General features: G+C 40.7%; 1 protein-coding gene across 7 annotated transcripts in view; it reads left to right on the top strand.

Moving 5' to 3' along the window:
- Positions 1-27,322, top strand: part of LOC146835261 (uncharacterized) — a 339,148-nt gene that overhangs the window by 284,406 nt on the left and 27,420 nt on the right. For all 7 annotated transcript variants that reach the window (XM_085602842.1, XM_085602839.1, XM_085602841.1 and 4 more), the window contains exon 9: positions 15,617-15,717. In XM_085602842.1, the coding sequence (XP_085458968.1) occupies positions 15,617-15,717 (101 nt within the window). The remainder of the gene's footprint in view (positions 1-15,616; positions 15,718-27,322) is intronic.

Here is a 27,322-nt window from a genome sequence, read left to right as displayed (position 1 = left end):
AGAATACCTACAACCTAAAAAGAAAAGAAGAATCAAAAAATATAAATGACTACAACCCAGTCATTTTATCCATGTGGAACGCTAACATGGATATACAGTATGTAGCTGACAATTCCATTGCTGTTGCTCGATATGTAACGTCTTACATTACGAAATCAGAAAAAACAGAATTGAAGGAAATGTGGGAAGAGATTTCTCACGAGAAGACTGTCAGTAAGAAGCTGTACAGTTTCAGTTTGAAGATGTTATCGCATCGAGAAATTGGATCCTACGAATGTTCAGATAGGTTATCTTCTGCAAGTCTCTACTCGAAGTCAAGAAGAATAATTTGGGCAAGTTTAGGCCTTGCAGCAATGAGAAATCGGGTACTGAAATCTGTAGGAGAAATTGAATATTTGGCCGAGAATGACCCAGAAAGTACAGATATTTTGAAATCAAACATGTTGGACACATATTATCCCAAGAGAAGTCAACATCTGGAGAACATGTGTCTCTATGAAGTGCTGCAGAACTACATTTATTCACGGAAAGCCGCAGAAGACATCAACAATGGAAAATATAAAGTCGTTGGTGAGGAAGGATGTTTGGTGAAGCAAACAAAAGGAAGTTTGATAAATCACAGGAAGCTGAGTTGCGACACTACTGACAAGAAGGAATTTTACTACTTGGCTCTTTTACAGTTGTTTAAACCATGGCGTACAGAGGATGAACTACTGGGAGAATTTCAAAGCTATGAAGATTCTTTTAATGCTTGCAAAGACAGCATACAATGCAGTACATTCTCAAGTTATCTGCAAATGTTAAATGAAGAAATTGAACAGGAAACTACAATTGCAGCAGAAATAGCTAGAGACAGTTCTCAGGACAGCCAAAGTTCAGGAACACTCAGTCAAGATCCCCTAGGACAACCAATCGTTGAAAATGAAGCATCAATAGCCATGAATGAAGTGGAAACGGCTATGAATCAAGCTCAAGAAGAATTTATAGACTTAGAAAATTTGGAAAGACAACTGAATCAAGAGCAGCAACAAATTTATGAAGAGATCAGAAACAAAATTGATCACGGATTTCTACATGAAAAAAAAGAGTGCTCATGCACATCATTTCATCCAATCAGGATGTATGTAAGCGGACAAGCTGGAACTGGAAAAAGTTTCCTTATAAAAGTCATCAGAAGCTACCTACAGCAAAAAACAGATTCTACTTTGTCTTGTGTGGTTACTGCTCCAACTGGGTTAGCAGCATATAACATAAAAGGAATCACTTTACATCGTTTGCTAATGTTACCAGTGGAGCATGAGAACAAAATACAATACAACAAGCTAACTGGAGAAGCATCCTTGGAAGTTTCAAGAATATTGAAGAAGATGCAAGTTCTCATTATTGATGAGGTGAGCATGGTATCAAACTTAATGCTTGCCTTTGTGCATTTAAGAATGCAGCAAATTTTGAAGACAGACTATGACATGTTATTTGGTGGAAAACACGTCATAGTTTTTGGAGATCTTTTGCAACTTACTCCAGTTAAAGGACAACCAGTGTTTAATACTGTCACACATGAAGACACGAAGAAGTCATTGGGAAGCATCGGAAATACAAATATTTGGTCCTTCTTTGAGTACAAGGAACTTACTACTAATATGAGGCAAGCAAGCGATGAAGAATATGGAAGTATTCTGAAAGATATCAGAATTGGACTACTCACAGAAGTTGGCAAAAAAGCATTACAGAGTCGGCTGCTACATAATTTATTTCCAAAGGAAGAAATAGTTGCAGAGAAAATATACAAGAACATTGCAGAAAACAAAAGTGTCATCTGCTTAATGCCAACTCTACGTGAATGCTCAATATTTAATGAGGAGCTTTTGAAATTGGAAAAGGAAGAGATCAGGAAATTGGAAGCAGTGGACAAAATTGAGGATGGAAGAATTACTGTCACAGTAACAGGCAAACTGAAAAATAAATTGGACTCACTAGAGAAGAACATCTCCAAAACAGCTGGATTAGAAAAAAATCTATATGTTTGCATGAACTGTAGAGTATTTTTAAGAAGAAATTTGGATGTTGAAAAAGGTTTAGTTAATGGAGCTATGGGAAGAGTTGTGGGTTTTATTAATTATCAGAAAAAAGATGGAATTGAATGTTTAAAAATAAAATTTGATCAGATAGAAGAAGTTAAAGATATTTGTCGTTGTACAGTTCGTTTCATGCTTGTGAAAGACTTATATGTACGTAGGAAGCAGTTTCCGTTTTCTCTAGCATATGCTGTAACTATTCACAAGTCTCAAGGATTGACTGTAGATTGTGCATTTGTGAACATTGGTTCAACTGTGTTCAAAGAAGGTATGGCATATGTTGCTTTGTCACGAGTGAAAACATTATCAGGTTTATTCATGATAGACTTTGATGATTCAAAAGTTAGTGCTGATACAAACTGTGTAAAGGAGTATAATAGATTAAGAAGAAGCTATGCTCCTCATTTAGGTCAGTATCCTGTGTTGGAGAAACGTGTAGTTTCTCTTAAAAGAAAAAATGAGAATATCTGTAATGAAGATGTAGAGAAGAGGAAAAAAAAGAGGAGTGATGTAATTGCAAGCAAAAAGAAAAAGGAAAATGAAGAACAGGTTGTAGGATGTCATTTTGAAAATAGCTCTGGTGTCAACTGCTACGCAAATGTAGTGCTGAATGTTGCATTTTATCTGGAAAGTTTGCAAGAGCAGATAATAGTAAATCAGGGAAAAAGATTCTGTTCTGAGCTGAGTCTCCTTTTTCAAAAGCTGAGTAAAGATAAAACTCAAATAGAAAGTGCTACTGAAATTAGAAAACTTTTAGATATATGTTCAGGACGAACACAGTTTTCTCAAAATGAACAGCAAGATGCAAACGAATTTTTGATGTATTTTCTTCAAGTACTGGAAGTAGAAGAAGTTGCAATTGATATTTTATTTGGTCTCTCTTATAAATGGGAACATAGTTGTGAAAACTGTTATAATATATGTGGCTCTAATGTTGATAATGAAAGGTTTATTTATTTGACATTGCCAGAGAGTAAATCAGTCACTTTTGCAAAATTAGTTAAAGATGCTAATCATAGCATGAAATGCAGTGAGTGTAAATCTGACATGTTTTCAACATTAATTTTAAAGGAATACGGACAGTATGTAATTTTAATGGTGCAACGATGTAGAGCTGATGGTTCAAAATTGGATACTTTAATAAAGAAGTTTACAGGACAGCAATTATCAATTTCAGGAAAAACTTTTGTAACTGTTGCAATAATTTTCCATGATGGACCTACTGTTACTTCTGGACATTACACAGTTTATCTTAAATGTGAAAAAGGCTGGACACTGTGTAATGATTCCCAATTGATTTTCAAACAACGTTTGCCTTTTGATTTAGCAAATTCCTATCTAATCTTCCTGAAACCTAAATTTTAGAGAGACTTGGCAAGATCTGGACAAAATAATTTTACCATTTTACTGGATTACCATTGGAATTTTCAAAAAAAAGATTTTTTAAATTATCATTTGGCCTAATGGAAAGATAACCAATTGTAATGTGGACTTTTTTAATTTTTAATGAAACTTTCAAAAACCAATAATTTAGAGATAATCGGTAACATCTGCACAATTTAAATTTTGGAATGTTATTGGAGTGCCATTGGAAATTTTTTCAAAAATGATTTTAAAAATTACTATTTGGCCATGCGGAAAAGTAACCAATTCTATTGTGGACTTAATAAATTATTCAAAAATTTTTCGTGAACCAAAATGTTACAGAGAATCGGTGAGATCTGGACAAATTAAACTTTAGAATTTTATTGGATTACCGTTGGAAATTTAATCCAAAATTTTTTTTAAAATTACTATTTGGCCTAAAGGAAATGGAATCAGATGTATTGTGGAGTTATTTGAGATATAATATTGTGATTATACTTCTGAAACAAACATATCAGACGGTATTTTAAAGAAATAAGTATTGGTATTAGATGATATTTTTTTAGAATATTATGCATTTCTATAATGTTAAGTTTAAGTAAAAAGAGATTCTGGGCTTTTTTAATACAATCTTTGAGATTGTTATTTTTTTTTGCCCGCTGTAAAATGATGAATGCAATTGCTTTCACAATTTATAGTGAAATGCAATATATTCTGAAAACAGCAAAAATAAGGCAAAAATATTTTTTGAAAAATATGTAAATATGTGTACTGTATTATAAAATGTTTTAAAAATATTAATACTTTTTTCTTTTTTTTCAGATTGATATAGAAAATTTTCGAAAACTAGAACCATTTTTAAAGCAATTTTTTTTTAAAACAAATGAATAAATATTTTTTTGAGTGGGTATGGTAAGTCAATAATAATAATTGTAGTCTCTCAAGGACCTTGTAATGTGATAATTGATTTTTACTGTTTTAAAAAAAATAAAAAATAAAATTACGCGTACCGTACGCGTACGGTAAAAAAAAAAAAAAAAGTTTTTAAAAACATATATAAAAAATAGATGAAAGGTAAGGTTAAGCTCTTAAAAGAGCCGTTGTGTTCATGCAGGGACAGAGGAAAGAAAGATTGGGAATATTAGACGGTACGACAAGTGTGCTGATCTATTTTATTGTTCACTAGGGAAACACTGGTCTCCCTATAAGTAATTAGATCGTGACAATGGGCGCACCGTACTTCAACCCTCGCAAACCGAGGGTTAATTTCCAGAGGGCCAGCAAAAGGAGATGCTCCCCCCACAGATGAAGGGCTCACCTGACCTGCAGAAGAAGGAGTCAGCCCTGCAGATGATGGTCCAGGCTGAGCTGCTGTGGATGTGCTTGGTTGACTTTCTGAAGAGTTACCTCCAAAAAGTCGAGCATGTGTCCTTCTGTGTACATCCTTGAGGTGTCTCTTCATGGTATGATTGCCAAAGGAATACTTCCTGTCAGGATTACCTCTTGAAAGTACACGCTTACACAGCCTACAAGTTACTAAGGGTGCATTTACCTTTTGCTGGCCTTCAGGAAAAGTAAAATAATCCCATACATAAGAAGTCTTTTGTTTCCTCGCTCTCTGCCTCAAGGTAGTGCTGCTAGTGCTAGCCTCACTCTCAGAAGAGCTCTGCTGGTCTGCCATCGTATCACAAAGACAACCCAGCTCCTTCTCCTAAGGGATCACAAGCAGAAATGAGAGGAATGGGTGTGGTGTAGGAGAGTTCTAGAACTGAAAGTAGTTTCAACCAATCAAAAGTTGTGTTTCATGATCACATGACCTACCGTACGCTTACGGTACGCTTACGGCAAAAGTGCGCATGCGCGTAAAAAAGACAAGCGCTTGCGCGCATGCGCATAACAGTCACTACCCGACACTTCCGCGTAACGTGCGCCTGTAGCGTACGCGTCCCACGCGGAGTACGCGCGGCTACGCAAATTGCGTAACTATACGCAAACAGCGTAGATAAATTACGGGCGTTGCGTAAACCGTACGCTTACCGTAAGCTTACGGTACGCGTACTAAAAAAAAGGAAAAAATGAACTGCAAAAAATTATAACATGTTTATTTTATGAAATATATTTAAAAAAACATATTAAAGAATTTTAATAATTTAACCATAGTCTTTATAAAAGGTAAGAACATTAAATTAAAAATATGTTTAAAAAAATAGAAGAAAAAAAAAATTAGCATTTAAAAAACCTTGCTAATTCAATGAAAAAACCAAAGGTTTCACCCACATTATAGTTAGCTGGACATTTTACTCGTAAAAAACCATTGAAATTCCCCCGTTATAGTTAGTTAAGCTAACTATAACTCGCGCGCCCGCAATGCACTGCTGATGACGTCACATATTACATCACTCATGACATGGTCAGTGACATCACTCATGACATCACTGATGACATCTCAAATGACATCACTGATGACATCATCCTTGTGATAGAGTGGCAGACCTCCTCTCACCCTAATATAACCTTTGATACACACATTTATAAATAGAGACTACAATTTTCAAAACAAAGGACATACCAATACCAGTTACAACAACCTCTTCAGTAATTCTAAGATCCACATACACATCCACTCATTCACCAACAGTCCTATACAGTCACTCATACATGTACTCACTCATCATATGTACTCATACACCTATACATTCTGTTACACAATGCTACTCATCCGTAGAGTTACTCACACACATAGTCACTCATGCTAATAAAGAATCAAACATCCATTTACTTGCATATACAGTTATACACACACCACCACACTTACTTCTACGGAAACTTGCACATACTTAGTCTTTTAAACAATCACTTATAGAAACACATACTTATTCACACAGGAACTCTTTCAATCTCTCACTCTCACATATACTCACTTATATACACCAATAGTCACATATACTAGTTTAAAACATATGTAGTTACTCATAAAGACACTGTAGAGACAGTCATTCACTCACTAACACACCCATACACACACTCATCCACCCATGCAGTCCTGCATACATACTATCTTCAACACATACAAACAGTGAGTCACTCATTCATGCACCTATGCACTACGTAATACCCCCCACCGAACCATACAGATACTCAGACTCATACTCAAAAAAACAACTAATAACCTATATAGACACCCATGTAGCTGCTCACCAACCCATGCAGCCACTTATACACAAACTGAGAGACTGATACAGATATATACATATTTAAACATTACTCACTAAGCCATGTATTCACTATGATACACCTAATCATTCAGTTACACAATCAATTTTTCAAAAACATATCATCCATTTAGACACTTATATACCCATTTATTCTTCCATCGACCTTGAGATATACATATATAAAACATATTTAATTTTCAGAAAAACGCACATTCACGGGATGATGTCATCAGTGATGTCATCAGTGATGTCATTTGAGATGTCATCAGTGATGTCATGAGTGATGTCACTGACCATGTCATGAGTGATGTAATATGTGACGTCATCAGCAGTGCATTGCGGGCGCGCGAGTTATAGTTAGCTTAACTAACTATAACGGGGGAATTTCAATGGTTTTTTACGAGTAAAATGTCCAGCTAACTATAACGTGTGTGAAACCTTTGGTTTTTTCATTGAATATATATATATATATATATTCAGTGAAAAAACCATAGGTTTCACACATGTTATAGTTAGCTGGACATTTTACTCGTAAAAAACCAATGAAATTGCCCCGTTATAGTTAGTTCAGCTAACTATAACTCGCACGCGCCCGCAATGCACTGCTGATGACGTCACATATTACATCACTCATGACATGGTCAGTGACATCACTCATGACATCACTGATGACATCTCAAATGACATCACTGATGACATCATCCAGTGAATGTGTGTTTTTCTGAAAATTAAATATGTTTTATATATGTATATCTCAAGGTTGATGGAAGAATAAATGGGTATATAAGTGTCTAAATGGATGATTTGTTTTTGAAAAATGGATTGTGTAACTGACTGATTAAGTGTATCATAGTGAATACATGGCTTAGTGAGTAATGTTTAAATATGTAAAAATCTGTATCAGTCTCTCACTTTGTGTATAAGTGGCTGCATGGGTTGGTGAGTAGCTACATGGGTGTCTATATAGGTTATTAGTTGGTTTTTTGAGTGTCAGTCTGAGTATCTGCATGGTTCGGTGGGGGGTATTATGTAGTGCATAGGAACATGAATGAGTCACTCACTGTTTGTATGTGTTGAAGACAGCATGTGTGCAGGACTATATGGGTGGATGAGTGTGTGTATGGCTGTGTTAGTGAGTGAATGACTGTCTCAATAGTGACTTTATGAGTAACTACATATGTTTTAAACTAGTATATGTGACTATTGGTGTATATAAGTGAGTATATGTGAGAGTGAGAGATTGAAAGAGTTCCTGTATGAATAAGTATGTGTTTCTATAAGTGATTGATTAAAAGACTAAGTATGTTTAAGTTTCTGTAAGAAGTAAGTGTGGTGGTGTGTGTATAACTGTGTATGCAAGTAAATGTATGTTTGAATCTTTATTAGCATGAGTGACTATGTGTGTGAGTAACTCTATGGATGAGTGGCATTGTGTAACTGGATGCATAGGTGTATGAGTACATATGATGAGTGAGTACATGTATGAGTGACTGTATAGGACTGTTGGTGAATGAGTGAATGTGTATGTGAATCTTAGAATTACTGAAGAGGTTGTTGTAACTGTTATTGGTATGTCCATTGTTTTAAAAATTTTAGTCTCTATTATTGAATGTGTGTATCAAAGGTTATATTAGGGTGAGAGGAGGTCTGCCACTCTATCACAAGGATGATGTCATCAGTGATGTCATTTGAGATGTCATCAGTGATGTCATGAGTGATGTCACTGACCATGTCATGAGTGATGTAATATGTGACGTCATCAGCAGTGCATTGCGGGCGCGTGCGAGTTATAGTTAGCTGAACTAACTATAACGGGGCAATTTCATTGGTTTTTTACGAGTAAAATGTCCAGCTAACTATAACATGTGTGAAACCTATGGTTTTTTCACTGAATTTCTAAGGTTTTTTAAATGCTAATTCCTAACTATAACATGTGTGAAACCCATGGTTTTTTCAGTGAATTTGCAAGGTTTTTTAAATGCTAATTCCTAACTATAACGTGTGTGAAACCTATGGTTTTTTCAGTGAATTTGCAAGGTTTTTTAAATGCTAATCCCTAAATATTTCGTTTTTGAAACCTATGTTTTTTTCTGAGAATTTGTATGGTTTTTTATATGCTAAGTTATGTATTTTTAATTAAAGATATTTTTTTTTATTTGCATAAAATTACTTTATATTCATTTATATATTATCTGTATTTTTTTATAAATTATTTTTTTAAATAATTCAATTTGGATATTTTTTTTAAATAATTTTTTTAATTATTTAATGTCCTCTTTTTTTTTTTTATTTATAATTTCTTGGGGTGCGCGCTCTGAGCGCGCACCTAGTACTATTTCGTATGTTTTTTATGAATTCCGGCGTACGTTATTTACGTACGCAAATATACTTGTTGGTGCGCGCTGGGAGCGCGCACCCAGTACGTATGCGTACGTACGTACGTACGCACGCATGCGTCCTACGCCCTCGACGCGGTTTACTTCCGCATACGCTAAAATTACGCGCAATAACGGTCGCGTATACGCGTGTTAAACGTATGCGCGCTAGGTGCGCGTATATGACGTATGCACCTGCGCGTTTACGCGTTCGTGCATACGTCATCACGGGGTGCGCGCTCGGAGCTTGCGCAGTGCGCGCACCTCGGGTTTATACATAATAAAACAACATTTCTTATTGGTTAACATTACTTTCAGTTTCTAATTGTTTCAATACCACACCCAATCCCCTCATGGCAAGTCATGTGATCAAGAATCATCACTTTTGATTGGTTTGAAGTACTTTCTGTTCCAGATTCTTCCCAAACCACACCTACTCCCCTCATTATTAGTTCTGATTCCTTTGGAGAAGGAGCTATTCTGTTGTTGAGAGACAATGGCTGAACAGCAACCTACTTCAGACAGTGACCAGGACACTCTTGAGAGGCAGAGGAACAGGAAGCAGAAAGACAGCTTTATATGGCAGTTTTTCACTTTTCCAGAGAATGAGAAAAAGGTAAATGCACCAAAAGTTACATGTGTACTTTGTAACAAAGTCTTATCTCGTGGGAATCCTAACAAGAAATATTCTTTTAGCATTCACACTATGTTAAGACATGTTGACAAAATGCACCCAGTATCTTTTCGTCGAGCTTCTGGAGAAAACTCTCCACCTGCTCAGCCGACGACATCAGCAGCAGCTCAGCCGAGCACATCTTCGGCAGCTCAGGGGAGCACTTCAGCTGCGATGGTGCCTTCACCTGTTTCTTTACCTCTTGTTGGTCCACCTTGTTTGGCGAGGTTGTCTACACGGTGCACTGATTGCGGTTCTCTTATTTCTGTGGGGGAGACCAGTCTTGATCTCCTTCAGAGAAAATTTGATGCGCATTCATGCACTAGGCCATAGATTTTTTTTCATTTTTTGCGTTTTTCTCTTCCTGTTTCCCTCCATTAACTCAAGGGCTCTTTTAAGAGCCACTTATAAACTTAACCCAAAAATATTTTTTTTTGAAATTTTTTTTTGAAATTTTTTTGAGGTGCGCGCACCCTGCGCGCACCCAAGGTTTTTTTAATAATTTTTTTTTTTTTTTTTTTTGAGAGACTCCCCCTTTTTCCTACTAATGCAACTGTGAAATCACCAGAGCAAAACGCAACAAATCTCTTCCTGTAATTCCTATTTGCACACAGAGTCATGTTTTCACATTAGTCACAAAACGAAAAATCTTTGCCAATTTGAATGCACACTTACTGCTCTTTTTTGTTGGCAAGTGAAAATTACTTTTACAGACTGACACATTATGAATCCACTTTTCAGATTTTTTTAAATGCACATGTCCAGACTGCATTTTCAGACCACAAACCATGTGTATGCTGGAAGACTGCCTACACTCCAGCAAGGGCAACCAGCCTTAGTGATGCTGAATGTATTTGCATTACAGACTGAAACCTCAAAACCCCACAGCACATTATCAGAGCCAGGACCTTTGTTCTCTACACCTCTCTCCACTCAGCAGAACCAGATAATGGCAATCTTTCCCTCTATTTTTCCACACATATAGATGTTAATTTCAAATCACACTGCTTCCCCCTTTTTTTCAAATGTAATCACACATTTCTATTGCTTGAAAACCAACCCTTTTCCAAAAGTACCCTTCCCCCAACTTGACTTCTGCCTAGTACCCTTCCCCCAACTTGACTTCTGCCTGCTACCATAGCAACAGCTCATGGAACACTGCTGTGTGGAGTTAGGTCAGAAGTTCGCCACACAATGTTTCAATTCCACAGAGCAAGAGTGCTTGACTTTTCAAACCTTACAGCAAATCCATAGTACTGTTCTTTGGTAACACATTTTTTCTGAACCAATACAAAACATGCTTCTATTAATTTACACATACAGCCTAGTTTTTAGTGTAGAATGGTATGAAACAGCCAATCAGTTCTTTTTTTTTTATAAAAAATATGTATGCCTCCATTTCCAAACTGTCTTTCATTTCTTTTTACCATTCTACTGAATTACACCTCCTGAGTGCATCCAGATCTCCTTTGAAGATGTTCACAGTGTGGATTGTAGGACACAGCTATGTCTTCTGGAGTGAAAAATTTGCAGAGAAAAGAGGTATGGTGAGAGACCTTGCTTTGCCAAATGTAGACATCAAGTGGATTGGTCAGAGAGGGTTAAAGTGGCACCAATTAATGCCTTTGGTGAAAACCTTTCTACATCTCCCACAGCCTAACCTTATTATTGTGCACTGTGGTGGTAATGATCTAGGCACTTTAACTGGGGTAGGTTTGGAAATGCTTATTAAGGACACCTTTGTGCAATTGATGTCGCTTTTTCCTCAATCTGCCTTTGTATATTCTAACATATGCCAAAGGCAAAAGTGGAACTGGTCCAACCAATTTTGTCCGCAGATTGACAAAGCAAGGAAGCACGTCAACAAATCTGTTTCTGCTTTCCTCCGTGACTATGGTATGGGTTCCATTTACCACAACAACTTGCGTTACGACATGCAAGACATTTATAGAGGAGATGGTGTGCACTTCAATGATGAAGGGAACAGAGTCTTCCTCTTGAACCTCAGACTCTGCATCGGTACTTACTTGTAGGTACCGAAAAACAAACAATAAACACAAGGGCTCTTTTTAGAGCCACCTTATTTCTAAACACTTAAATGCAATTTTTTTTAAATTTCTTTTATTATTTTTTTTTTCCGGGTGCGCGCAGGGTGCGCGCACTCGGCGATATTTTTTTTCAAAATATTATTCTTTTTTTTAGCCCTACAAGGTCCTACTTTGACCCCCTTACAATGCCTACTGGGTCTATTTCTACCCACTCTGCCCCCTTTTCAAGTGCTCCCCCTTTGTTTATCACCCCCTCTTTATGCGATAGACAAAATGGCGGCCGCCGCTTCCTGACTTCCACCGATTCGAATGTTTACTAAGATCTAACAACCAATCAGAATTGCGCTCGCGCACGGCAAGGTGCGCGCACCCAGCGCGCACTCTGCGCGCTTACATATATATATATTGATTCAAAGGCTATTTTCGCAGAATCTACTGAACAGATTTACACCAAACCTACAAAAGGCACTTCCTTGACCTAGGGACTACCTCTCTGCCAAATTTTGAGTAATTCTGTTCAGCCGTTCGGGCTGTAGCTCGTTCTAAAGGTCCTATGGAAAAATGCATGGGAAAAACGCGTTTTGGGACCCCCCTTTTATCTCAGCCCCCGCTTGACGAATCCCCCCGAGACTTTCAGGGTAGGAGCGGAGCGTAGCGCCCCACCTATTTTGAGAAATTCGCGAGGATTCGTCGACCGGCGCCAAAGTTATTCAAAATAGAATGTTGAGGTTTTCCTATGGAAACGTGGTCCTAACTATAACTACCTACTGGCGACCGCCAGTAGGTAATATATATATATATATTTCGCTCCACTCCTTTTAATCCAAAAAGGAAAATATCGCACTCCTGGGGGCATTATCAACAAGATTTATTCGAATGACCAGATGACCAGCAACAGACGCGTTTCAGCAGAGATGCCTTTCTCGACATCGAAATCTTGTTGATAACGCCCCCGGGAGTGCAATATTTTCCTTTTTGGATTAAAAGGAGTGGAGCGAAATATAGTTGCGGAGTCCACAGCCGCAAAAATCGCACCCGTCTGCGAGTGCTCCGCTTTTCGTGTGGAAGAAGGAGCGTGTGTATATATATATATATATTTTTTTTTCCAGGGTCCCCGCGGCATGGGCGGAATATTCAGTGCTTATGACTTTCATGAGGATACCCCTTTGAAGAGAACCAGGATTACAGGTAAGTAACTTATCCTTTTGAAGAAACTGTGGGCCAGCAAGCGCAGCCAAAGGAGTTCCTTCAGGATGAGAGTGATTAGATTTCTTCAGGCCAAGGTTAAAACGTGCTGCAGCATGAAGAATGCCCTTAAAGTCCGAGCAGTAGAGGCAGAAGTGACCAAACTCCTCTGGAATGGAAAGCTGGCCTGAATTACTATGGCTAAACTAGTTAGAACTTGGTATAATGGTGGCATCGTGCTCCCAAATATACAAACAAATTATTGGGCTTCCTTATTGACCGTAATAAACCAGTGGTTACATATCTCCCATACGGACCCGGCTTACGGCCTGGATAGGCTTGCTCTGGGAATGGGAGGGATCAACCGAGCATTATACAACAAGAACCTGAATGCAGCCTTACTAGGACAGACAAACCAGACAGTCCACATCTGGCAAACAGTACTTAGGAAGCTAGGTTGGGACAATAAGATCACGCAGCCAACACCCATCTGGGAAACCGGCAAGCTAGGTACATTACGCAACAGCAAAGTGTTCAGGCAATGGGACATCATAGGAATATCGAAGGTGGGAGATCTCTGGTCTAAGGGTAAAACAATCACATTCACTCAAGTTCAAGACAAATACGAGATGGCACCTATGGAAAGGTTTCGCTATCTCCAGATCAAGCACGCATTAGAAGCTGTAATCCCACATGACACAGTCCATCCTGAAGTCTGGCCATTAGAAGACAGACTTTTAATAGAACATATGGACAAAAAAGCCACATCTCTAACATATCTCAAAATTATCAACAACCTCCCTGACCCCACACAGCTCCTCCGGGATAAATGGCAGAAAGATGTAGGGGAACTAGATAAAACGGACTGGCATTAGAATCCCCAAGAGAGGTGGCGAGCTCCTCCAAATTGCGCCTCGTACAACAAAGTGCTCCATAGGATCTATTACACCAGAGTAACACTATGTTAAATAGGGAAGACCAACAGTGAAGTTTGCTTGCGGCAGTGTGGAGCAGTGGGTACATTTTTCCCCACGCTGTGGGAATGTCCAGAAATAGCGACCTAAGGGGAGGCGGTTATGTCCACAATAGCAAGAGTTAGTGGGGCCTCTGTACCACCAGAACCTAAGTGTTGTCTGCTAAATATATGGGATGCAACAGACCTCAATACAGCAGCACAAACCTGGGCGACACTGTGTATGATAACAGCTAAGAGAAACATTGCCTGACACAAGGGGGCACGAAACACTCCCACTGTAACAGATTGGTGCAACGACTAGGATATGGCTATTGTGGACGAAAAGGTAGTATACATACTTAGAGGTTGCCCCAATAAATGGGAACGATTTTGGGGAAAGAGAAATGCTTTTAGAGGTGGCATATGCACCATACCCACTGTGGAGTCTTCACTGGAAGACAGTTAATGTACTAAAGAGCGATAAATAATATAACCCTGTAATTATTTCATGTACTGAAAATGCACAATCACTGCTGTAAAGAAGTATTGTAAAAGAATATGTAATGTGTAAAGGTCTAATTGATTACTACTGATGTGATGTAAGTCATGTACCAAAAAAAAGAGTTTAAAAAAAAAGAATGCCCATAAAGGGTGCTAATGTGGAGTCTAGGATGCCATGGAAGAGGGTGTTAGTATGAGGGCTTGAACAGTAGTTCTAATTCACTTTCTGTAAGCATGGTCTTGACACTATATCTGGCTTTGAAAGTGAGCATGTACCAACGTTGATGAAATCAAGGTCGAACAGGTGTTGCAAAAGCCTTGCTGTTAATGTTGTTTAGCTTTTTTCTGGATATCCCAATGTGAAGTCCTTTGATACTGAGGGCATTGAAAGGGACCCTTCCCTGAGTCCACTATCGCACTGCTCCTGGCTTTCATGAAATGTCTTCCTCAGGGTTGCAGTGTCCTTCAAACCTCTGTGGCACATTCAGCACTTGTGAGAAAAACATACACTCTTCCACAGAGTGAGAATTAGTTAGGCACACCCCACAGACCCCAAGAGAATCATTTTCTCCCACATTTCAGACACTTGACTAAAATGAGTCATTTTCCTACTTTCTGTGAGGAAATATCATGAAAATACACAGTTTTACACTGAAATCTCATTTCCCTGACCAAAGATAAAATTAAATAAAGAAGGAGAAAAAAATAATTTCCAGTAAAAAAAAAAGGGTCAAAATCAACTCTGCCCGCTGTTCATGTATCCTCTCACATGTAGCTGTAAAAAAGAACTAAGGCTATGGGTCAGCTGGGAGAATAAAGCATGGTTGTAAATGGAAGCTGCTGGCTCTTTAAATAGGCCCTTTATTTTCTTCTTATGTAGTCTGTGAGACTAGTGGATTAATCTCCCACTGTTCTAGCATGTTTTTCCATCTTGCTGCTCTTATAAAGTTATTTTAAAGTTTGTTTTATTGAAATTCAGTTTGAAAGGAAACAAAATATTAAATGTACTATTAATAAAGTTCCTACGACGAAGAGCCATTCTTACAAGTGACTTTTCTTCTGTAAAGTCAAATGTATGTAACTGCATTCTGTTGGTGTTGTAGTATTGGAACACAGTATTTTAGGCTGGCCCTTCTCCTGTTAACCTATTAACTGTGATGTATTATCTCATTACCAGATTGTGAATGGAGTGTCTGACCTGTCAGTTTCTAATTTCCTCCCCAGATGTTTGAGGATTTGCTCGAGAACTATAAAAGGAACTCAGTGGACCTAAATAGAGCAAAGTCAGAATCCCAGCAGACTCAACTGGAACTTCAACACATCAAGTATGTCTTAGGAAAAATAAGAAAAGAAAGATAGGTGTGTGTTATTTTAGATGCATGCTTTCTTTTCCTCTTCCTTGAATGTGTTAAAAGCCAATAATTTCTGCAGAATGGTCTACATTTTTTTGTCAAGCAGATTCTGGAGAAACAAAGAGAAGTGAACAGATTGTGAGAAAAGGGTGGCAGTTTTCATGATTAAGTACTTTGGTAAAAAGAAATGTAGAAAGAAGACTGGTGGGGAAGGTCAGCATCTTTACCGATCAAGAGTCAGGGGATTCAAAAATGAAAGAAATGTGAAACAAGAACAGGACTCGTAGACGATTAAATACAATGAAGAAGGCATAGGTAGGCATCACAATTGGTAGGTGGGAACACAAGCCACAGAGAAGATTTAAAAGGGAGAATGGAGTTGATGAAACAAAGGAGCAGGTAGAGGCACCTTTTTCTGCCAAGGAAGGTCATGAAGGTGGACCATGAGAGGACGATCAGGTTGGCAGAGTAGAAAACCAGAAAGAGGAAATACAGAGCTACATGGGAGAAGAGTGAAGCAAACAGACTGAGCGACTAAGGAATAAGGAGAAAGAGGAACGTACCTCAGGATGTCACCTTACAAGAAAAGGGACGATTGAAAGAAACTAAAGTTGCTGGCTGTGAGATAGCCAAGTTCTCAATTAGGTAGACTTGCCTTTGTCAGTCATTGATTTGGAATGTAGTTACTCAGATAGGTGATTTTGCACTCTCTCCTCCCGCCCTAGTGATCCTCTCCCAGGCACAGTCTGTCTTGTGACTCTTAGTTTAATATTACAGGACCACCAACACTTTTGCAACATAAATGAGGACTTGAAAGATATCTTCCTGCAAAGAGAGCCTTTAGCTTTTCACTCTGAGGAGTGTGTTTTGAGCGACTGAAAGTGGACACACCTGACAAGATTAATCGAACTCCTAAGCCTTGGACGTATGAGAATCTTGTAGTCCTGAATGACAAGGCCTTTTTGGAGGCCCATCTTGTAATTTCCTCCGTCTTAACAGGAGAGTACACCTCCCTACAAAACAGGTCCTCCTCCAAGCCTGTTTGTCTTTCAGACTTGGGACACCAAGCCCAGTAGTCTCTAGCGGATCAGTGTTAACCTGGAATCCTTAGGACCAGTGTGTAATTTGTTCTTTCACCAGGGTCTACCTATGATGGCACTGTCAATCTTTTTCTTACACTGCGGGGATGAGGGACCCTCCCCATCCCCCCAAACTCCCTGGAAAGCTCTCCGTCTTGTGAACAGTCACCTTTCATTTATGTTTGAATTCGTTTCTTTGCATAGCCTATTTGTAGCCTGCTCCAACATTAATGGCTCTTCATATTCAACATTGCTTTCGCTAGAGACCTGAGAATTTCACTCACCCTGACAGGCTGCACCTTTGGAGTCTGAGATCCTGCATCTATATACTTTGTGCAATATCCATGGCTCTTTCCAGGAAGGTAATCCAGGGCAGCATTAACCAGTGGCAGAACATCAGACCGCCTCACCGCAAGGGTCTCAAGGCGCTTGTACGAATACCGCTGTGGAACCCATCCTGGCTTTCCCTGTGAGGCGTCCACTCCTGGGCACCCCCAAGGTGGAGGCCAGGCATCCTTAGCGTTGTGGGGGCCGTTGTGGAGTTTAAGCAAGCTATTGCCCAGAGTTGCAGAGTGGGACTCCATGATTGGATTAGGCACTGAGGCGAGAATTATCAGTTCCGTGGAATTTTTGAGCACAAGACCCGCAGAGGCGGGGAATTGAACCCTGGTCCCGGGCTAGACCTCTGCATCAGGGTCTGCCGCTCTAATCATTGAGCCACACTTCTCCACAAAGACCACGAGGACGTCCCCCCGGCGACTTTGACGCCGAATCCAGCACCCAAGGACCCACCTCGAAGCTCCTGACAACGCCTACAGCCTCAGAACCAGAGACCCCTCCAACCGCGACCAGCTGAGGGTAAGATTTCCCGACGCGAAAAGACACCCCGGCGCCCTGCGGCCACCTGTGCCCAGCTCCTGGGTGCCTACCTAACCTACAGCTTCCCAACTTACCTCTCGAAGTGGTGGTCGCACCTGAAGAATCTGCGTCCCCGAGCTTGCAGCCTTAGTTCATCACTGAGCTTCTCCATTAAAATCCATTGAGCGCCCGACGGCTCAAAAGCACCCTGCACCCAGCCACCCGACTGCCCCTCGGAGTGCAACCTCTGTACTAATCTACTTCCCCACTTGCCCTGAGTAAGTGACCAGGAGCCCAGCTCCCACAGCCGTGTGGCCTGCTTGCCAGCAGCAACCAATAAAAGGCCCCCTGCCCGCCATAGGATAACATTGGGCCTAACTCTCTCTGCACCCGACTGCCCCTGTGCCGCTGAGGGTGTAACTACTGTACCTACCTGACCCTGGGAGATGCCCGAGTCTATGCCCAGAACCTTAACTCTGCCAGTCGAGTACTTACCCAAAAGCCGATAACTCACTTTTCTTCCACAGGGTAACATTGACTGGTTTCACTTGGAAATTCTTCTAAGTGTCGAGTTTTGAAACTTTAAAATACTCACCTAAAATCAGTCGAATAACGAAATCGAAATTACTTACCTGTTATCAGGAGAGATCCCAGTGCTGGATCTTGGTGCCCAGCACTGACCCTGAAAAGTAATTACAACCGTGCTTACCTATTATAACGATTTTTCAAACTTGCAAAAATTTCTTAAAAATCGCCTGTGTAACAAAAACGATTTCTTTCAACTGTTTACAGGAAATGCACCAGGGTTGAATCCAGGATCCAACCCTGAGTAAGAAAATCATTCGTAAAGTAACTAAAATTGCATTTACTTAAAAAGTCCCATTGAGCTCAATGTTATGATTGTGTTTGAATTGTGTTGCTAATTGCAACAACTGTAACTATTGCATTCAAAAGTCTAGTGCTTATTGAAAGTATTTATCTAAAGCATCTCATTCTGAGAAAGTATATTTTGATACCTATCGTTGGTTCTAAAATAAAACTATATATTTTTATATATAAACCATTAGCCTAGAGTTCAGTTCTTGAGTGTGTGAGACCATTTGCTGACTGAGTGTGTACAACAAATGCTTTGCACTGTTCTCTGATACTGCCTTACTGCTCAACCAAGCTACCACTTTAGAGGGTAAGGTTATATCGACCTTTAGCCTCTGCCAAACCTCTGGGGACTGTGGACTCTGTGCACACTGTACCTATTTGGGAACAGTATATACAGAGCCACTTTCTTACAGTAACTCCTCTTGTACAAAATCTGCATCAAAACTGTCAAGTCCCTCAAGAAGGAAAGAGCTGACACAGAGGAGAACGCATTACCAGATCTTGGAAGAAATCCACTCCGCTTCCCAGAGAACCTTCAGTTGAAAAGAATAAAATAAGCTTCAGAAGTATTTCACAAGTGCTGTTCGGAAACTTTGTTTTGTGACTCTTACTACAGCCTCAAGTCAAACATCACCCTGACAAACTTACCTTTTTAATCTTTGCCACTAACATCTGTTTGGAAACTCGAGAAGAAATCCAGACAGTGTTAACTCCCAAATCTGCATCAACAAGACCACATCACCCCTGGACTGAAAATACTCCATTGGCTTCCAGTGGCCTCTAGAATTAGGTGTAATGTCTTACACACAGGGCAAATAGCATTCTACAACAGTGGCCCAGCCTACTTGCAGAACATGGTCCATTTTTACTTCCCAGGCAGGACCTTCCAATCATCAGAGGCACAGACCACCAATGAAGGCAGCAAAAACATTAGGGGAGGGCCCTGGTAGAACAAAGTATACGGATATGAAATACTCTCGATGAACAAGTAGAGCCCCCTCACCAAAAGGCTGAAAGACTTGGACCTAGGTCTAAGGACACCATGCTTGACCAACTGCAATTCCACAACTCTACATGGTCGGATGCCCATGCAACTAAATGCACATTGGCATGACCACAAGGAGTGTAAGCACTCTCATTACTGAACATTCCAGAGCACTATCCGGTGTAGACGTGATGCAACAAAACTCATGAGGCACTACATAGAGAGTGGTCATGGGGAGAATGAGATGGAGTGGTGTGTGCTTGAGAAACTTAAGTCCTGTGCAAACATGACTGGACCTCTGTTTCTTTTTGAACAGCGATGGATTTACAGGCTTCGGACTGACCGCCATGGGCTGATTCCATGGGGTAGCCTGAGGACATAAATGTCCCCCTGCACTTGTTAGTATCTGGATGGCTTATGTATATGTCTTATCACCTTGGACACCACCTCCACACTGACTATTATCTTTCTCTCAAAATCATACACCTGGGCAGTCACTACCAGATGCCTATTAATGCCACAATGGCGCCGTCAGGATCTTTCCTAGTGCCTGTGACAGTCATATGAGTTGGACACTGATGATTTAAAAATAGCCTTAATGCTTTACAGCATTGGAGGCTGTTGCTTTCCTTCCTACTTTGCTTATTTAATTACACACATTCAATTATCTACTATGATTACCTTTGGTTCCACCATATAATTACAAACTGAAGGCTGGAGTAGTAACCATATGTATAATGGCGTGGGGTGCTTCCATACCTTCCTGACACAAGCATGGTATCATTATTACCCCTTGTTCATATAACCGAGCACTGTCTGGGACTACAATTTCTAGAATTCTCAACCGTGGAGGCCCATTGATCCTGCAACTTACGCCCATCAGCGCAAGCCCGTACAGGCATTGAGAGGCAGCCATCCCTTAAGAGGGGCCGCCCACCGACCGCCCCTTTGAACCAGCGGCGGACAGGGGCCTAAATTTAGGTGCCTAGACACGATGTTGCGTTTGACAAAGTAAGTGGGTGCTGTAACCCTAATGGGGGTGTGTGTATATGTATGCATATTTTGTAACTTTAGACTGTTTACCAGAGCCGGGGACATTGTTACCATTGGTGAGGGACTGAAGGGCGTATACATATAAAACCAACTCAAGTATGTGTTGAGAGTGCAAACAATGCGGACCTCACCTGCAGTCATTACAAATATTTCTGATACGCTATTGTACAAACACTAACAAAAGCACTGCAATTTTGTGCTGTGTGTGTGCTTAGTGTGGTGTCTTGATCCCGGGGCTATAGATGTAACAATCAGCACCTGGATGAATGTTGGCCGCATGTGTAATATTTTTGGTGGCCCATCTTCAGGATTCCATCACAGCTATGCTTCTGAGCTCACTACAAGCTTGCTATTTAGATAATTGTACAACTTGTGACATGAATACGCACATACAAAGTATTATTTTACAAAACCGCCGTATTGGGTGCATTTTTCTCTTCCATCACCCCCCACCCCCCACCCCCCCCCCTTTTTGTTGGATGAATAACGTGCATGACAATATCACCGCTCCTTCTGTCCCTATCAACAGAGTCATACAAATCTCTGGTGGACCGCAGCAGGGACCATGAGCGGCTTCACTGTCTCGTCCTAGCCATCATGAGACATTGGATGATAAGTCCTCTGCCGTCTCATCCAGTTACATCAGCGAGTCATTCTAAACATTGTTACTTGTCCTACACAGATCTCCCAGCATATAATCAAGATGACATGGAATAATATGCATGCACGGGCTAGAACCTGTGCAAGTGTATCCCTGGGTAATAGGGAACCTATGTGTCTAGTTGAAACGAACTTGTGTGTTCGCTTAGCAATTGATATTTTATTTTACGTCAAATTTATCAGTTTCTGACTACAAAGGACATCATCCCGCTACCTGACCAGGAAGCCGGTATCATCTAAGTTTAGGATAAGAGAGCCCCTTTGCTCCTACTTGTTAATGATTAGAAGCGACTACAGCATATCAACTTCTTGAACTTTAGTTTTATCACAATATTGTGCAGAGTGCATGCGTGCCCTTTTGCATGTGTTTTTTTTTACACAGATCACGAGTGCTATGAGTGCATTGGCGTGCATTGCGGTGTCACCTGTATGTCCACGTCACTGATAATTTTAAGTCCTTCATTAGGGAAGTTGTTTCTCCTTGTACATTAGGCTAATAGCTTGTTTTTCCTCAGGTAGGACTCACCCGAGTGCATTACTGTTTTTCTTAAAGTTTTCTTTTTCTTCCCGCATCAAAAAAATCCTAGGCGTAGTGGCCCTTAGGAGGTTGTTAGGGATCTCTGGCTCTGAAGAATGCCTCAGACCAATGTGGGCTTCTAATGTGAGCAGAAACATGATGGCCTAGCTACTGAGACTGTGTGAGCCATTGTCCTCAACAAATGTCCCATTTGTTTCTAATCTTGCGTATCATTCCCACTAATAAAGGTAAACTGCCCAGGAACGTAAGGTATTTTTAATTCACTGATCTGGATCCCTCCTTTATGCAGTAGTTTTATATCTAGGAACTCCTTCCTGCCCGGAGTCCAACAGGAGGTTGAGTCCGCCCTGGTGGTACTGTCCTACTGGGGTGGGGAGAGGTTGCTGATGATGAAGCATGACACAATTTTGTGTGTGAGGCTTCCTCTTTCATAAGGATGACATGACCTTTCCTTTGCACTCGCACAGGAATTCTGTGATTGTCCTACTTGGCCTTCTGTAAGTCTGTTTCAGGGTAGTAATACTGGATACTGTATTCTCTCTACAGCTGCCATACATATGTGTTTGTTGTGTTTCCATAGGAGGGTGTACGGTGCCTTACCTCCTGCTCTGGTAATTCATCATATCACTCACAATCCCCAGACATCCTCACAACCCGAGAGCCACCTCCCCCTTTGGTAACTCTGAGGGCTAGAGTTAAAAGGTGGATTACCAGGGCACTTGTGATGAGGTTATGTGTCTTTAAACGTTTTTGTTATTAACTCCTCTTGACAGAAAAAGATGAAAAAAGGGCTGCGCCTTCCCTAGTGGTTAGTTCCGATGCTTTCATATTGCTAGCAAAGAAAAGGAGCAAAGGTGTCAAGAAATGTTAGCAGAAAATGATGTTCAGTGCATGCTTTGTCCACATACAGAGCAAGTACAGCATAGGCAGCAGCAGTGTATTCTCCCCTCACATAGAGGAAAGGTTACTCATGGAAGCAGCAGCACAGCCTTCTCTCCCAGCGAGAGCAGTAGTACATGTTTTCCTCTCATACATAGAACGGCAAGAGCTTGTACAGCTGAAGTACAAGCTTTCCTCACACAAACATAGCAAATATGGCAAGCATATACCGCATATTTAAAAGCTTCGCCAGCATATAACTGGAACAGCACTGACAGGTTGTGCAAGTTTCCCGTTAAAACACAGGCAGCTGGAGAAGCGCGTAAGCAGACAACAGATGTGCAAGTTTCACACACGCAGAACAGGAGCTGTTGAGCCAGGTTCTCCGAACTGATCAGGTACAGCACTGGTAGCAGGAGTTCAAAGTTTACCCTGCACACCATTTACCTGTGTGTGAGTTGTGGGCCACCTGTCCCAACTTCTTTATTCTATTGAACATGGAGGGCAGCATGTGAGTGTTTTAATTTTAGGGGGCAGTGAAGATGATATAACCCCAAAACTCAATGCCAGAAGGGTGTGGGACAGACTATTCCCATAGCCGCCTTCCGCCATAGCTCATAGGGATATCACCTCCTTCACCGACACCAAGAGCTGCCTCCTTCATTGCGACAAAAAGAAGCAAAACAGTGAGTCCTCTCATTTCTCCTTCAGTTGTAAATTGCTTGCGAGTTCTTCTTTTCCCCAAAGGCAGGATCATTGCTGACTAAACCATCAGCAACATCCACCTGACTCTCCCACCTGTCACCGGTGTTCATTGGTCTGAAAAATGAAGTTTCATACATGATTTACGGCCTTTGAGATTCTTCAGTATTGCATAAGGTGTACTTTGGCTACCCATTATCGGAGGTAGGTACATCATTGAGGGTTGTAATTAGAATATGCTTTTGGACTCGTTCCTGTTCCAGGTTTTTGGAACTGGACAGAAAAACTACTTTCATACCGAAGTCTGAACTGCAGACATGCACCCACAAAACATTGGAAGAGGATTATATCCTTCTGAAATCAAGATAAACGTACTGGGGCCTGCCCACATCTGAGATAATAGTTTTTACTAGAAGAGATATTTAAATCAATATGTTTTTGGCTTCCTTAACTATGTGTAGGCACAACAAACCTGCATTACTTCTTTTAATATAGGATTCAAGGATAAAGTTACCTTTGTTTACTCTGACAGGAGTGAATATCTGATTTTCAAAGTTGTTCTTACAAAGGCTTGCGTACCAATGACCGCATGCAGACGTAGAACATTTCCCATGTGACTGTGCATCCTCAACAGTTCTTTTTTCTATAATCAAAAACAGAGTCAATTGGTGTGGGTGTTTTAACCAATGGTGAAAGGATAATTGGAATTCTACTTCTCTCTGTCCTGTTCCCAGATTTTCTTTATAGTCCATTGTAAGACATCTGAAATGGGGTAAAGGATAAAACAGGCCGAGGCAGCCACGGGCATACTAGAACAGTTTCCTCAAAGGCTCACATAGAAGTTATGTATCGCTTCAAGATTACGCATTAAGGCTGTAATGCTTGCAGAATGTGTCCAGCATGTATCACATGGCAAACTTTTGGAAAAATGCAATGCAGTTGCCTTGTCTTAGGCGGAATGTGCTTAGACACTCGATGGGATGAGTTGGGTTCTGGAGGAAATAGCATTCACAGATGCAGCAGGTAATCATTAGACTCTTGGACTAGCCCTTGCTCTCTTCGGGACTACCCTGGTGTTATGTATGTTTGTTATTTCTGTGTATTCTGTATCCTGTAACGGTCTCATTATGATGCATTGGAATCCTGTTTCTCTGTGAGAAATAAAGAGTCGAAGAAAAGCTGGTTCTGGCTTGACACAACACCTACAAGTGCATGTCTGATAGGAACGTCCTGCAGCCGATTCTTACTTGAGGAAGCTTGATGGAATGGGAGGAATACTGAGGGAGAACCTTCCTTACAGCTTTGCAGATGCCATTAGAAAGGATGTTTGCATGAAGGAAGCTTCATGTCACAGGAGCCATTGGTTCAAAAGGGCAGTGGGAAACGTATTTCAGATGTATATAACCAGTCAAAGGATATTGAATGATCTAGGTAGTGGTGGTTAAAGATTTCTCCGACGTGTCTGTAGGCCCCGCTGGCCATGAAATTGGGCCACTGGTATCTGCTTGGATACCTGACTCTTCAGAGAAGGCCAGAGAGTTTGTAAACTTGTATAAGGCCCAATAACAAGATCTCTGACACTTCCTCTTAATCTGGGCCTGCTGATGGTTTCCCTAGAAGCTCCCACAGTCTGATCATCAGAGAGGAGGTAGAGGTGGGTAAATGGTTTTTAAGACCAGTCACTGAAGCTGAGTGAATGTTGGGAAGGCCCTACTTCAAAGAACCTGGATGGCCTCCCTTTAAAAGGAGGCGCAGAATATCTCGAACCAAGCTCCTTGCAAGGGGCACGAGGAAGACTGAGCATCCGGGTCGGTCTTTGATCTTTTGAAGTGAGTTGGTTGAAGGCATCTCCCCAACCACTTGAACGTGAGACGATCCTGTTGAGCTTTAGGACTCCTGCCCATCCAGGAAGCAGTTGTCACACCAAGGGCCATAATTCACGCTACACAGCACGGCAATAACAGTTACTGCGTTGCATGAAAGAGAGAGCAGGACAGCACTGTATCTACTAAGATGTGGCTCTAATCTGCTCTCCCCCTGCACTGGTGCACTTTTGGCAGCCAAATCTGGTGGCTTAGTGGACTAATGGGTCCACTGTAGGGGCCTGTGTGCGACCTCATGGTGACAGGTTCAAATGCTGGTGGGCCCACTCAGCCTTTCATCCTTCTGAGGTCGATAAAATGAGTACCAATGAGTTGGGTAACAATTAACATCTATTATTCAGCGCCAAGATACCCTTCTGGGTGAACATGCGCTTTACAAATACACATGTTATGTCATGCACCAACGCAGACACCCTTGCGCCATGGTTCAAGAGTGTATGTATTCTCTAAAGCATAGGTTTTGTACTGAAAGGATTCTGTTTCAATAAAAAAACTATGCTTTAAGGTTTTTCCCTTTTGTATGTGTGATGTACAATGCAGCACACATGCAAAGTGACAAAAATGCGAAGTGAAAATATTTCTCTTCGGTCCACCTTCCTCAAGGAGGAGTAGGATTTTGGTGCAAATCCATTGTCTACGATTCTTTGCAGATAATTATTTGGGTCAAAACTCATGGGTGGTTTCACAGGACCACCCATGCACCGCCATGGAACACCCAATTGACGCAAAGTAATGCAAGGGGTAGAGCATTGCACAACTTTAGGATGTTGCCCAATATAAATTCAAGATGTGCGTTAATAAATCCCACCTTAAAACTTTACTTCAGGTTTACTGTAAAAAAGTAATGCAAACCCGACTCATAGCATTAGTATATCTTGGCCCTAGTCTACACACAGTAGTTTTTTTTAAATTTTAAATAAGTCTATTGCTGTACTCTGCTTATTGCAACATACAAAAAGCTTGTTTTCAGAGCGTCAGATAATTAGTTGCCTGTAAACACTTGGGGCCAGATTTATCAAGCCCTTGCGTCACGCAAAGGCTTAAGTCGGATTTACTGAGGCATGCAGAGCCACCTTGTGTGGCTCTGCATGGCCTAGTAAATCTGGAGTAAGGCAAGGCAGTGCAAGTCGCTGCCTTGCGTTACTCTGCATTGGTAAGGTATTCCCACGCATCCACCCATGGATTTTGGCACATTCCCTAATTTACTAAGAGTAGTAAACCTGGACTGCACCAAAATGCTACACCATCTCAACAGAGGTGCCACAAGGAGAAATATCTGTATTTCTTTTTGTTATTTCTCAAAGGCAATCACAAATGCCTCAAAGGATTGTATTTGTGCAGCAAGGTGTCTCTTCCTGCACAAAAACAATCCACCATGGCACAAGCAGGCCTGTGTTGACACAAGGCAAGCATAGGGAGAGAGCAAGAATGCGTGATATCTCAGTAAATATAGCAGATTCCTGCTCTCTCCCTTTTTAATAAATCTGGCCCTTAGCCTGTTTATTCCTGTGATGCTACCTTTTGTCAACATCTTTGTGCACGCACTGTCAGCATTTGTTGCATTACAGCCCTACAGAAATACCAGAAGATTCCATGTACAAGCTTCTACTTGTCTTGTACTTCTAGAATGTAGGCATGTGTAAAATCGTGAGTCATATCATTCTTTCCTCTTCCAATCCTTTGGTTTACTTGTTGTGAGTATTAATAATGGCAGTACATAGGCTTTCTAGCCTTGGTTTTACTTATTTTCATCTTTTTTACCGCTTTCGTGTGGTGTCTCTTAGACACCTTCGGTTAACCAGGCAACAGATCTGAGATGTTCTCTAAACTATGCCAGCTCTTGTAGGAAAGCTCAACTTCTTTCATAACTACTTTGCATGAAAGAAATTAAATCAAACCACTATCCTACACCATTTTTAGGTATCTGGGAACTAAATGTTTAAAACGCAAAAACTACACCCCACACGACATCCATTCTCCCTGTCATTCTGTTAGATCTCTTAAGCTGGATATCGGATGTACTTTTCAATAATGCCTCTTAATTTAGAACTCTTCTGAGTGCCCA

The sequence above is a fragment of the Triturus cristatus genome, chromosome 4_2 (genome assembly GCF_964204655.1).
Source record: "Triturus cristatus chromosome 4_2, aTriCri1.1, whole genome shotgun sequence".
Taxonomy (NCBI): Eukaryota; Metazoa; Chordata; class Amphibia; order Caudata; family Salamandridae; genus Triturus; species Triturus cristatus.
The sequence above is the reverse complement of the archived record's forward strand: the minus strand, read 5'-3'. Positions and strand labels throughout refer to the sequence as shown.